Source organism: Chrysochloris asiatica, unplaced genomic scaffold, assembly GCF_000296735.1.
Source record: "Chrysochloris asiatica unplaced genomic scaffold, ChrAsi1.0 scaffold00040, whole genome shotgun sequence".
In the NCBI taxonomy this organism is placed as follows: Eukaryota; Metazoa; Chordata; class Mammalia; order Afrosoricida; family Chrysochloridae; genus Chrysochloris; species Chrysochloris asiatica.
Genome location: NW_006408558.1, coordinates 12864347 through 12876737, shown reverse-complemented (window position 1 = coordinate 12876737; position 12391 = coordinate 12864347). Strand labels below are relative to the sequence as shown.

Below are 12391 nucleotides of genomic sequence, written 5' to 3'. Positions count from 1 at the left end.
CAGTTGCAGACTGAGCGCTGATCCCAGTTGCAGACTGACTCTATTTCTCCAGCCAGAGTCTGAGCCCTGGCCCTGAGCATAGACTAAGTGCGAACACCACTCCTGGACACTCATCACAGAGAGCTCTGAGACTACACCCAGTTTGATCTCAGTCTTTATCCCAGTGTTAGGCCTGATTCAATCTTGAACGAATCTTCAATCCTAGTCACAGACTGAGCCATGGTCCCTGATCAGAGGCTGATCCCTGATCCCTGATGGTCCCAGGTAACTCTAAGAGGACTGCTATCTCTCCACTAGGGCTTCTTCACAGACGAGGACACAAACCTGGTGAAGAAGTTCACGCTCTATGTGGAGGACAACTGGAACAAGTGTGACATGGTGGCCATCTTCCTGTTCATCGTTGGTGTCACCTGCAGGTCTGTGTCCCCAGGCCTGACAGGAGCAGCTGTAGGGGATGGGCAGGCCATCCCCAGGTCTGGAGTTGGCCCCATGGCCTGTGTCCTTGGGGCTGCCCAGCAGCCTAGCCCTTGTCCCCGGCCAGGGTGCTGCCCAGTGTGTTTGAGGCAGGCCGGACAGTGATGGCTGTGGACTTCATGGTGTTTGCTTTACGGCTGATCCACATCTTCGCTGTCCACAAGCAGCTTGGCCCCAAGATCATCATTGTGGAGCGCATGGTGAGGCCCGCCGCCCCTGCCCCCTGCCCCCTGCCCCCAGCCCTCCCTACCCCTCCCTGCTAATGCGCCTTTCCGCTCTGAGATGAAGGACGTCTTTTTCTTCCTCTTCTTCCTGAGCGTGTGGCTCGTGGCCTACGGCGTGACCACGCAGGCGCTGCTTCACCCCAACGATGGCCGTCCGGAGTGGATCTTCCGCCGCGTGCTCTACCGGCCCTACTTGCAGATCTTTGGGCAGATCCCGCTGGACGAGATTGATGGTGCGGCCGGGGGCGGGGCCCGCGGGCCACGTGGGAGCAGGCGGGTGGGCAGTGGGCCCTGCGAGATCCACACCTGATCCCAGCTTGGGCTGAGGCAGGGGTCTGTGCTGGGCTGAGAATGGGCAAGCAGTCTGGGGGCATGACAGGGGCTCCCCACAATGACTGTCCCCGGGAGTCTGGATCTGGCTGGCCTATGCCCCTCCCCCACATCCCTCTTTATGGCAAGGTCCCCCCATCACCCACCACGACCCTGGGTACCTTTCTGCTGAGGAAGCACCAGGGTGTGAGCTGGCTGGGAGGGAGCAGCACCCTCATGGAAATCACCCTAGTGGGGTGTGGGCTCCCACATTCCCTGCTGTAGCACCCCCATGTTTGCTCAGCACAGATCCTCCTATGCTACCTCCTTACCCAGCTGCCTCAGAAAGATTTCTAGATCACTGCCTAGTCAGCAGAGTCGTGTGGGAGGGCGGGATTCACTGTTCAGCCTCACATTCACCCCTTCTCTCTGATCCCAGTTTCCCCACCCGTTCAGGGCCCTCCCAGCTTAATTCCTCTGTCCAGCTCCCTATCTATGTCCAGCTCATAGTGAGGACAGCCTGAAGCTCGGTGGAGAGGAATTCATAACATATTCTGGCCTGAGAGGGAAACTGAGGTCCAGCTTCCTCATCCCAGCTTGCAGGCCCAGATGTTATGAAGAGAGTCATTTTCATGGTTCCAGCCCCAGAGACTATCGAATTTCCACCACCACTGCCCCTTTCAGAATCATAAGGGAGGGAAGGAGGGAGGGAGGGGGGCTCGGTACCACTTGGCGTTGTTGTTGGGTGCCATCTAGTCAGTACTGACTCATAGTGACTCTGCACAACAGAACAAAACACTCCCCAGTCCTGCGCCAACCTCACAATCGTTGCCACGCTTGAGCCCACTGCTGCTGCCACTGTGCCAAGCCATCTCGTTGGGGGGGGTCTTCCTCTTTTTCTCTTACCCTCCATGTTACCAAGCATGATGACCTTCTCCAGCGACTAGTCACTCGTTATAATATGTCTGAAGTATGAGAGACAAAGTCTGGCCATCCTGGCTTCCAAGGAGCACTCTGGCTGCACTTCTTCCAAAACAGATCTATTGGTTTTTTTGCAGTCCATGGCACTTTCAGTATTCTCCTCCAACACCACAACTCAAAGGCATCAATTCTTCTACGATCTTCCTTATTCACTGTCCAGCTTTCGCATCCATATGAGGTGATTGAAAATACCATGGCTTGGGTCAGCCGCACCTTAGTCCTCAAACTGACATCTTTGCTCTTCAACACTTTAAAGAGGTCTTGTGCAGCAGATTTGCCTAAAGCAGTAAGTCATTTGATTTCTTGACTGCTGCTTCCATGAGTATTTATGGTTGATACAAGCAAAATAAAGTCTTTGATAACTTCAATCTTTTCTCTATTTATATGCATGTTATTTATTGGTCCAGTAGTGAGGATTTTTGTTTTCTTTACATTGAGGTGTAACCCATAGGGAAGGTTGTGACCTTTGATCTTCATCAGTAAGTATTTTAAGTTCTCTTCACTTTCAGCAAGCAAGGTTGTGTCATCTGCATATCGCAGGTTATTAATGAGTCTTCCTCTACTCCTGATGTCATATTCTTCTTCATATAATCCAGCTTCTCGGATTATTTGCTCAGCATACAGATTGAATAAATATGGTGAAAGAGTACAACCCTGGCACCCACGTTTCCTGATTTTAAACCATTCGATGTTCCCTTGTTCTGTTTGAACAACTGCCTCTTGGTCTATGTACAGGTTCCTCATGAGCACAATTAAGTGTTCCAGAATACTCATTCTCTGCTGTGTTGTCCATAGATTGTCATGATCTACACAATCAAAAAAGCCTTTGCATAGTCAATAAAGCACAGGTAAATAGCTTTTTGGCATTCTCCGCTTTCAAGCAAGATCCATCTGACGTCAGCAATAATACCCCTTGTTCCAGATCCTCTTCTAAATCCGGCTTGAACATCTGGAATTTTTCTGTCAATGCATGATTGTAGCCATTTTAATATGATCTTTAGTAGAATTTTATTTGCATGGTATCAATGACATTGTCTGATGATTTCTGCATTCTGTTTGGATCATCTGTCTTTGGAATGGGCACAAATACGGATCTCTTCTAGTCAGCTGGCCACATAGTTGTCTTCCAAATTTCTTGGCATAGATGAGTGAGTGCCTCCCGTGCCACATCAGTCTTTATGGAAAGATTTCCATTTGTGTTCCATCAATTCCTAGTGCCTTGTTCTTTGCCAATGCCTTCAGTGCACCTTGGACTTCTTCCTTCAATATTATTGGCTCTTGATTTTATTCTACCTCTTGAATCGGTTGAACGTTGACCATTCCTTTTTGGTACAGTGACTCTGTGTATTCCTTCGATCTTTTGATGCCTTCTGCATCATTCAATATTTTGCTTATAGAATCCTTTAATATTGCAAGGTGATGCTTGAACTTTTTCTTCAGTTCCCTCAGCTTGAGAAATGCTGAGCGTGTTCTTCCCTTTTGGTTTTCTAACTCCAGATCTTTGTACATTTCATTATAATATTTGACTGTCGTCTTTAGCTGACCTTCAACATTTTCTGTTCAGCTCTTGTACCTCCTTCATTTCTTCCATTTGCTTTAGCATCTCTACACTGGAGAGCAAGTTTCAGTGTCTCTTCTGACATCCATTTTGGTCTTTTCCTTCTTTATTGTCTTCTTAATGAGTTTTTGCTTTCTTCCTGTATGGTGGTCTTGATGTCATCCCACAATTCTTCTGGTCTTTGGTCTTTAGTATCTAATGCATCAAATCTGATCTTTAGAGGATCTCTAAATTCAGGTGGGATATGTTCAGGGTCTTATTTTGGCTCTCGTGGATTTGTTTTAATTGTCTTCAGCCTGAACTCGCATATGAGCAATTGATGGTCTGTTCCACAGTCCGCCCCTGGCCTTGTTTTAGCTGATTATATGGAGCTTTCCCACTGTCTCTTTCTACAGATGTAGTCAATTTGATTTCTGTGTATTCCATCTGGTGAGGTCCATGTGTATAGTCATCTTTTATGTTGTTTAAAAGGTATTTGCAATGAAGAAGTCATTGGTCTTGTAAAATTCTGTCATGCGATCTCCAGCATTTGTTTCTATCACCAAGGCCATATTTTCCAACTACTATTCCTTCCTTTTTGTTTCCATCTTTTGAATTCCAATTCCAGTCATTATCAATACACCTCGATTGCATGTTTGATCAATTTCAGGCTGAAGAAGTTGGTAGAATCTTTCAATTTCATCATCACTGACAAACTGACAGAAAGTGGTGGTTGTTGCCACAAAAGGATTTTATGATTGATTGATTGATGATGTTAAGTGCCATGGAGTTGGTTCCAACTCTTAGCAGCCCTGTATCGGGTTTCTGAGGCTATTAAAATGTTGAAGGAGCAGAAAGCATTATAGTTCTCCCATGAAGCGGCTGGCGGACTTGAACCGTGGCTCTCGTGGTCCACAGCTCAGTGCTTATCGTATGGAGTCACCAGGCTTCAGAAATTCAGCCCTCCAGGCCCTGGCCCCACCACCTCTCTGGGGTGCAGGATTGAATGGGCTGCCCAGCTTCAGTCTGGGGCAGACTAATGGATACAGACAGGGAAGTTAGGGGGCAAGACTGCGGTTTGCAGACCCAGACACACACTCATAACTCATATGTGGTTGGCTGCCACAATCACTTAGCAGAACAGAGGATTCAGGAAACCAGACTCCTCTAGCTGCCTCCGACATCCACCCACGCCAGCATGCATGGAGGAAGTGGCCAGAGGGCACGTTGAGGAAGGCCACAGGTCAGAGACTCCAGAACCCCATCCCAAAGTGGTCTGAGGTCAGTCTCAACATGTAGACCAGAAGGACAATCATAGAAAGACATCCGTGTGTACACGTACACAGACACACACAAATACACACACCTACAAGGTGCCCTTGGAGTACTGATCCCAGAGTGGTAAAACTGCTTGACCCTCTTCCCCACCGTGGAGCCTGGGACAGGCTACGCAGCTCCTCCTCCAGCGCCCCCAATGGCCTGGCTCTGCCGGCATCTCAACCCCACTGGTCAGCTGCCCACTGGGCCCCAAACCCTTCCCCATGACCCTGTGTTTCAGAAGTGCGGGTGAACTGCTCCACCCACCCGCTGATGCTGGGGGACTCGCCCTCCTGCCCCAACCTCTATGCCAACTGGCTGGTCATCCTGTTGCTGGTCACCTTCCTGCTGGTCACCAACGTGCTGCTCATGAACTTGCTCATCGCCATGTTCAGGTGCTTGCTCTCTGGCCCCCAGTCGCCCTCCCTCTGCACCGTCCAGCTGCGGTGGCCCTGGGGACCCCGCCCCGACCAGCCTGGGTACACGGGGCCTGAAGTCTAGTCCAGGCAGCTATCAGGCGGCGTACGGGGAGCCCAGGGTCAGGAGGAGTGAACCCTACCCCAGACCCGCTGCCCACAGAGATGGGTGGCTATCTGCGCCCCCAGCCCCGCTCACGTCCCCACAGCTATACGTTCCAGGTGGTACAGGGCAATGCCGACATGTTCTGGAAGTCTCAGCGCTACAGCTTGATTGTGGAATACCACGAGCGCCCCTCGCTGGCCCCGCCCTTCATAATCCTCAGCCATCTGAGCCTGCTACTCAAGAAGGCCTCCGGCAAGGGGGCGGAGCGCAAGGGGCGGCGCCTGGGTGAGGGCGGAGCTCCCGCGGGGTCTGGGCCTTGGGAGGGCGGAGCTCCAGGAGGGAGGGATGGGAGGGCGGAGCTCAGGGGGGGCTGGGGGCTGGGAGGGCGGAGCTGGGGGAGCTGGGAGCTGGGAGGGCGGAGCTGGGGGAGGACAGATGATGGGGGTGCTTTTGGGTAGGGCCGAGCCCAGCCTTGGTCCGGCCAGGCCAAGGGGCCCACTAGGCTGTGTTCCTGTCCCCTGCCCTGCCTGCTGGGCCTGTGTGCCCAGTAACCTGCTAGGTTGGGGCCTACCCCACTTGAATGGGAGAAGGGGGTACTTCTACTCTTATCCCTGAGGCCAGGCCTGGGATCTTCCTTGAGGTCCAACTACTGCCCCGCTTCCCAGAGCGAGACCTACCGGATCCCCTAGACCAGAAGATAGTCACGTGGGAGACGGTCCAGAAGGAGAACTTTCTGAGCAGCCTGGAGAGGCGGAGGAAGGACAGCACCGCGGAGGTCCTGCGGAAAACCGCTCACAGGTGAGGGGGCTCCCGCCGGCAGGGGGACGCCCACAGGTCACGGTGAGAGTCGCCGGGGCCTGCAGGCTGGGTCTTTAGTCTTTGCCAGACCCTCAGTCATTGTTACTCGAGCAGGGAGGTGGCCTCTGGGGAAACTGAGGCATAGAGAGGGACAAGACCTCCTGACCCAAGGCATGAGTTGTGCGGGAACAGCGTGGTCTACCTACGGCGGAGGTCTCTGCCCTACGTCTCTGCTAGACCCTCTTCCACGACCCTCCGCTGTCGGGGCGAAGGGCAGAGGAGAAGTTGGCGCCACCCTGGTGCTGAGAGGGGCCCATTGGGGGAGCAGGCGTCAAGCCCACCGGGGGCCATGTGCTCTGTTTCAGGGTGGACACGGTGGCGACGTGCCTGGGGGGACTGCGGGAACAGGAGAAGCGCATCAAGGGCTTAGAATCCCAGGTAAGCGTGGCCTCAGGGTGCCCACACTCTGCTGACCCTCGGGTTCGGGTTGCAGAGACCTTCCTCAGGGAGTTGACTTTGGTCCTTGTCCCCTCATCCATTTAGCAGAGGGAGGGGGCGGGGCTCGCCTGGACATTTCTTCCTCTTGCAGGTCAGCTACTGCACAGTGCTCCTGTCTGCCGTTGCTGACACGCTGGCCGGCACGTGTAAGTGGGACTTGAGCGGGTGCGCATCTAGAGGGTGGAACCAGGTCCAGTAGCCTGAGACCCCTGGGCGGGCCCTCCACTGGGACCAGACCTGGGCGGGCTACCCGGCTCCCGTGGTTCTCCAACCTCAGGACCACCATGTGTGTCCCTGGGTTCCGCACAGGCCCCCTCACCTTCCCAGGGCTGGATGTCCAGCGCTGAGAAGAGGCCTTCCACCCCCCACCCCACCCCCCAGGTTCTCAGAATTGCTGCAGTAGGAGCGAACAGCCCTCTGCTGACCACGGAGGGGGCCCTGGGGCTGGCCCGCTGCCCTCCAACATCTGAGCTGTTTCCGGAGTGCCCCCTGAGCAGGCGGCGGAATACCTGAGTAAAGTGCCCTTTGGGGTGGACGCACCTCAAACACCCCGCTGCCCCCTGTAGTCTGTTAAGAGAGTGTTTGACATGCTGGTCGTTGTCATCTCTTCCCTTCGGTTCACTTGGCCAGCTGCGGGGTAGGGTGGGTCTCCACATTGGCCCCCCTTCAAAGTGTCCCGATGAAACTGAAGTATAGACCACACTCGGCTGACCAGCAGTGGGCCAGAGGGGCATCCTCCCTGCCTGGTGGTCCCATCTTCCCCAGAGATGTTGAACACTGAGGGCTCCTGTCCCCTCCTGCCCCACTAGGGTCAGGAGCAACTAGAGGGGTGGCCCGAGCCCAGTGTGGGAGTGTGTGGTTGGTCCCACAGAGCCGTGGGGGCAGAGACAACACATGGAGCCTGGATGAAGAGTCTAAACTTTTACTGTCCCCACATGACAGTTACAGAAGGGCTCCCAGGCAGGGGCCTTGATACCCAGGGGCTGCGGGCTCCACCTCCAACCCGCCACCACACTGCCTTCCCACGTCTGTCCCCTGAGCCAGGGAGCAGGAACAGCAGTGTGGTCCCTTCATGGCCCTTAGACTGGGCATTGCCTGTCAGGGCTCGGCTCCGGGTCCCTCAGGGCTGCTGCCTTTACTCCGGAAGTGCTCCCTGCTCCGCTTCCTGCTGCCATGGAAACCAACAGTCTCCATCTGCGCAGGTGCCCCAGGGCCTGATGCTGGCCCAGCGGGGTCCGCCTCAGCCTTCGCCACCTCCTGCAGGCTCCCCCGGGGGCCACTCTCTTCAGTCTCTGGGCTTGTGGCCAGGTGGGCCAGCTTCACCGTGTCCTCAGCCTCCCCTGGCCTCCGGAGGCCCCGGCTCCTCTCAGGCCTGGCCGGTTTGCTGAAAAGGATCCTGCCCTGCCCGCGGCTGGAGGGGTCCTGGTTGAAGGAGGGGGCGTGTTCTGGGGGGGCGGGGACACTCCGGGAGTCCAGGAAGGCCAGAGCCGCAGCCCGGTTGCTTTGTTCGCTGCACTCAGTCACATTCTCTAGGCTGTATTTGATCCAGCGCTCGGGGTGGCTCACATAGTCCGGGACGGAGGGGCCCCTCGGAGGGGCAGTACTTCGCCCAGTCCTAGCTCGGCCCTCCCCTGGAGCTTGGTCTGGAGGTGCCAGGGGCCGCTTGAAGCCCTCACCATCTCCTGTGCCGGTGTGAGCCACCCCCTCCAGGCAGTCAAAGATGTCCCGGCTGCGCTGGGAGAAGGTAGGGCTCATGCCCGGCAGGTGGAAAGGTTGGACAGCAGCTCGGGGCTTGTGTGCCTGGGGCGAGGGGGGCTCATCGGGGTCTGAATCGGTGGCGTCAGCCTCACCACGCAGCTCCTCTGGGGACAGGGCTTCTACTTCCGCACTGCCAGGGAAGCTGAGGTCGGAGTCCGAGTCGCTAAGGGAGACCGTGTCTGACGGCAGGGTGTCCAGCTCTGTGTCCTGTTCCACCTTACCCAACCCTGCCTCCGCCATCTGTCCTGGGGTCACACCACACCTACACCAAACAGCCCAGTGAGGACACGGTCAGCGCTCAGAACTGTTCCCTTCACGGGAGGGGGCATCAGAAAAACTGTGGCCTCCACCACAAGGGCAGGACCCACCCTGGGAGAGCCCGTCTCTTACCTCCCTTGCTTTTTGGTGTCTGTGGCCGACACTGGCACGCTGGGTGGGCAGCCAGGCAGGGGGCGTCCTAAAGAGGTCCTCAAAGCAATGATGTGGTCGTCTCCATACCAAACGCCTCTCTCCACGTAGTTAGGTGGGACTGGGGAGAAAGTCACGCACCCATCAGACCAAAGAGTGAGGGTGTGCGATGATGCCCAGTGCTGAGGGAGGGGCACTCTGGTTCATGGGCCCCGAGTGGACACTCTTGGACACTTGGTTGATGTGCTCATTAAGTGCTGTGGAGTCAGTTCGGACTCACAGTAACCGTGTAGATAGTTTCTGAGCATGTGGTGGGTTTGAACCTCCGACCTTGCGGCAATCTTGATGTCACTCCTAGCCCCTGGTAGCAATGGCTGCGACCCAGCGTGGCAGAGTGGTCTGCTCGGGGGCATCACCAGTCAGCTGTCCAGTCTAGGCTGGAAGGAGGAGCCAGGGTGGCAGCCTCTCATCCGTCTCCTCTACTCTAGTTTGGGAACTTCCTTCAGGACATCCCGGCTCCACTTTCTGTAACGATCGGCCTGGCCTTGGTCGGTTGGGACTGGGAGCCTTGGAACTTGTTCCCAGGCTGAGGACAGCCCCCTCAGTCAGCTCCTGCTCTCCCCAACTGCCCTCCTTGGAGCGCCCGGGGCTCATGTACCCGAGGCGGTTGGGGAACAACAGGCGGGCGGCTCTGCGTGCGCTCCATGGGATCAAAGGCAGGCGAAACACACACGGGGCTCACTCGGGGAAGAGAAGGCTTCAGCCGCGAAAGGGGGTAGGGAGCTCAACCCACTGCGCTGTCCCAGCCAAATGGGCTCCCGTTACCCAGGTGGAAGCCGGGAGTCTAGCCAGCCTCCAGCTTCTCAAAGCCACTGAAGGCTGATCCGTGGGCCATCGGTGGGGTTTTAGGGGTGACGGTGATGAGGAACTAGCCCGGGAGGCGCTGGGGTTCCTGAAAGCTCGCGTGGGGCCGACCAGGTGGCAGGGATCGGGGACACTACTTTCCTCTGCTCTACTCTCGCCCCCTTGAAAGCAGAGCCCTGTCGTCCGCTGCACGTGCACGGAGCACCCTTTCCGCGGCGGACCCGGCATCGAGAGGCTCGGGTCCCGAGGGCCAGCTTGCGAAAGGGCAGGGGACATCGAGACCTCCAAGTGGTGGAGTTCGGGGGCGCAGGCTGCGGAATGCGGCCTCCCGACGGCCTCCCGCACCACTAACCTACCGGTTTACTGTGGCCCAGCCGCCTCCATTTTGGTCGCGCCGCCTGCCGGGGCGCTACGCTTGGCCCTCTGGGAAACCGAGTCCTTGATTGGTCAAGTGCCACAGACTTTTCGAGTCCAGAGAACTACAACTCCCTTAAGGCACTGGGCCACTGCTCCCGAGGCCTGCCGGGATTCGTAGTCCGGAGCTTGCTAGCGCTGGTTTCTCATTCTAAACTCCCGGCCCCCTCTTGCCTGAGGTCGACTTGCCACCGCTCTGAGACGCCGGTGCTCCTTCGAGAAACAAACCTGGAATTGACAAAGGAGAAAAGAGAGGGAGGCGGGCGGATACGACTCCCAGAATGCTCAAGGGCTAGCGGCTACGCGAGGCCTTCCGGGGCCCTGCGCCACCTACTGGCAATCACGAGGACCACGACGGCCTCAGGCCGGAAGAGTGTTCTCGCGCTCCGCGGGCACAAAGCCTGTCTCAGGCCATTTCCGGTGCTGGCCGGAAGCAATGGACCTTCGCCTCTTGGGCATGGTCAGTGCCAATCGGAGTGCGGACGCTGACTCCCAGCGCCTGGCCCCACCTTTCCCGAGCCCCCCAAACAGGTCCCTGCAGTAACGCAGCCCCAGGGTCTAGCTGACCAGGGCTAAGGGACATCTGGGAAATTCGGACTCTGTGCACGTGTGTGAGCCGGGCTGTCCTGAGTGCCTGGCCTCGCCGCCTCTCCCGATGGGCTTTTCTCGAAGCTGCCCAAGGACAAGCCCTGTCTGGGCACCGCCACTGGCCTTCCGGATGCTTCCCAGTCATGCCTGCCCCATGCGTACAGCTGACATGGGACACTAGAGGGTGGTCACTCGCAGAGGCTTGGAGGGGCAGCCCTGTGCGGGGAAGGGCGTGCATCCTTCCAGGTTCACCACGCCGGCCAGGCTCCCAGGGTGATAGACCCCCCACAGCTGGTGGGACTGTGCCGGACACCAGAGGCTGGCTGCCTGGCCTCCCTCAGTCACTCCCTGTAGGCTCATGGTGAGCCAGGCCCCAAGTTCTCCCCGAGCTGAGCCATCTCCCTAACTTCTAAGTCCTAAGCGATCTGCAATGAATGCCTCTTCCCTGCCGGGGGCACCTTCGGGCTCCCCCCCCCTGCCCACCCCCCCACACACAAGGTGTTTCTGCTGGGAAACTAAGGGTTCAAGGAGATGACGTGATGCCCTGGGATGAGCCTGTTCACGTGGGCGGACAGCCCTGCAAATGGGCGGGTAGGCACAACTGGACCCATAGGGACCTTGCTTAGTGGGTGACTGGGCTCTGCCCCCTCCCACCTCCTTCCCCAGCCAACTTCGGGTGGCCTCATTCATCACAGTCCGTCCCCAACCTCTCTGGGAACCCACTGTGTGGAAAAGGCAGGCAGGCTCTCAGCCCCTGGGCGGCTGCCTTGGGCAGATGGACCCTCAGGCACCCCAATTGAGATGGGGACTCTGCAGATCTTCCCTGTAGCCGAACTCTCCGTCCCAGGTGTGGATGGGCCCGCGGTAGGAGCCTCCCAAGGCTGGGATTGGTTCCAGGGTCAGTCAGATGTGGACACCACCCAGCCTCCATGACAAAGCAACTTGTCCTAGGACAAGCCCCAGCTTAAAGCCTTTTCACCATGCTGGGCAGCTTTACTCTGCCGTGGCCCACTCTAGCCCCAGCCAAGTTATACCAGCACCCAGACGGGCGGGAGGAAAGGAAGGAAGGAAGAGAATCAGGAATCCTGGCGCCCACACCAAATCCCTCACGGCCCTACTGGACAGTGAGCCTAGCTGGACTGGTGGAAACCCAAGGCTTGGATGGCGTCAGGAGAAGGGAGGAGGCTGTCTTGGAGGGTGGGGCACACATCCTTCTCTGTCCCTGCTGTCCCACCCCAGGGCAAGGGGGAAGGGCTGGGTGGCTCCTCCAGCCCAGACAGAGAGTCGGAGACGGGCTGGCATGCCTGGTTTTTCCTTCTTTATTGACTGACGGTTGAAAATGTGATTACAGTGGAAGGTAACTCGTTAGAAAGGAGCGGGACTTCAGCCGGTTCAGATCCGGCTCTAGAAACGTGGAGGAGGGGAGGGAAGGCCGCCCAGCCCCTGGTGGGCCCTGCCCCTGCGGCCCTCATTCCCACTGGGCAGCCAGCTCCTGCTCCCCTACCGCCCGGAAAAGTGACGGGGCAGAAGAGGGGACGTGGGCAGCAGGAAGGGCAAGTGCACAGAGTGATAATAGGGGGACACTATGTACAGGGGGCGCCGCGGGCCTCAGTACACGGAGCTGTTGCGGATGCCACAGCACAACACCATGCTCAGGATCATCTCGAAGATCTGCAGGGGGAGGGTGCGTGAGGCGTGG

The 12391-nt window shown here is 57.1% G+C and overlaps 3 protein-coding genes across 3 annotated transcripts in view; 1 reads left to right on the top strand and 2 right to left on the bottom strand.

The window, feature by feature from the left end:
* The window catches only part of TRPM5 (transient receptor potential cation channel, subfamily M, member 5), a 21993-nt gene extending 14863 nt beyond the window's left edge, over positions 1 to 7130 (top strand). Inside the window, exons 16-24 of the mRNA XM_006861031.1 lie at positions 298 to 416; positions 542 to 674; positions 757 to 931; positions 5084 to 5237; positions 5468 to 5649; positions 6030 to 6162; positions 6528 to 6600; positions 6752 to 6806; positions 7042 to 7130. Coding sequence (XP_006861093.1) covers positions 298 to 416; positions 542 to 674; positions 757 to 931; positions 5084 to 5237; positions 5468 to 5649; positions 6030 to 6162; positions 6528 to 6600; positions 6752 to 6806; positions 7042 to 7130 — 1113 coding nt within the window. The remainder of the gene's footprint in view (positions 1 to 297; positions 417 to 541; positions 675 to 756; positions 932 to 5083; positions 5238 to 5467; positions 5650 to 6029; positions 6163 to 6527; positions 6601 to 6751; positions 6807 to 7041) is intronic.
* Positions 7131 to 7758: 628 nt separating this feature from the next.
* On the bottom strand, positions 7759 to 8658 carry TSSC4 (tumor suppressing subtransferable candidate 4). The gene has a single exon (XM_006861030.1). The coding sequence runs from the start codon at positions 8656 to 8658 to the stop codon at positions 7759 to 7761; it is 900 nt and encodes a 299-aa protein (XP_006861092.1).
* A 3642-nt stretch (positions 8659 to 12300) lies between these two features.
* The window catches only part of CD81 (CD81 molecule), a 15437-nt gene continuing 15346 nt past the window's right edge, over positions 12301 to 12391 (bottom strand). Inside the window, exon 8 of the mRNA XM_006860811.1 lies at positions 12301 to 12363. Coding sequence (XP_006860873.1) covers positions 12301 to 12363 — 63 coding nt within the window. The remainder of the gene's footprint in view (positions 12364 to 12391) is intronic.

Excerpts from the sequence above, each read along its gene's own strand:
- TSSC4 (XM_006861030.1), bottom strand. The coding sequence starts at position 8,658 with ATGGCGGAGGCAGGGTTGGGTAAGGTGGAACAGGACACAGAGCTGGAC.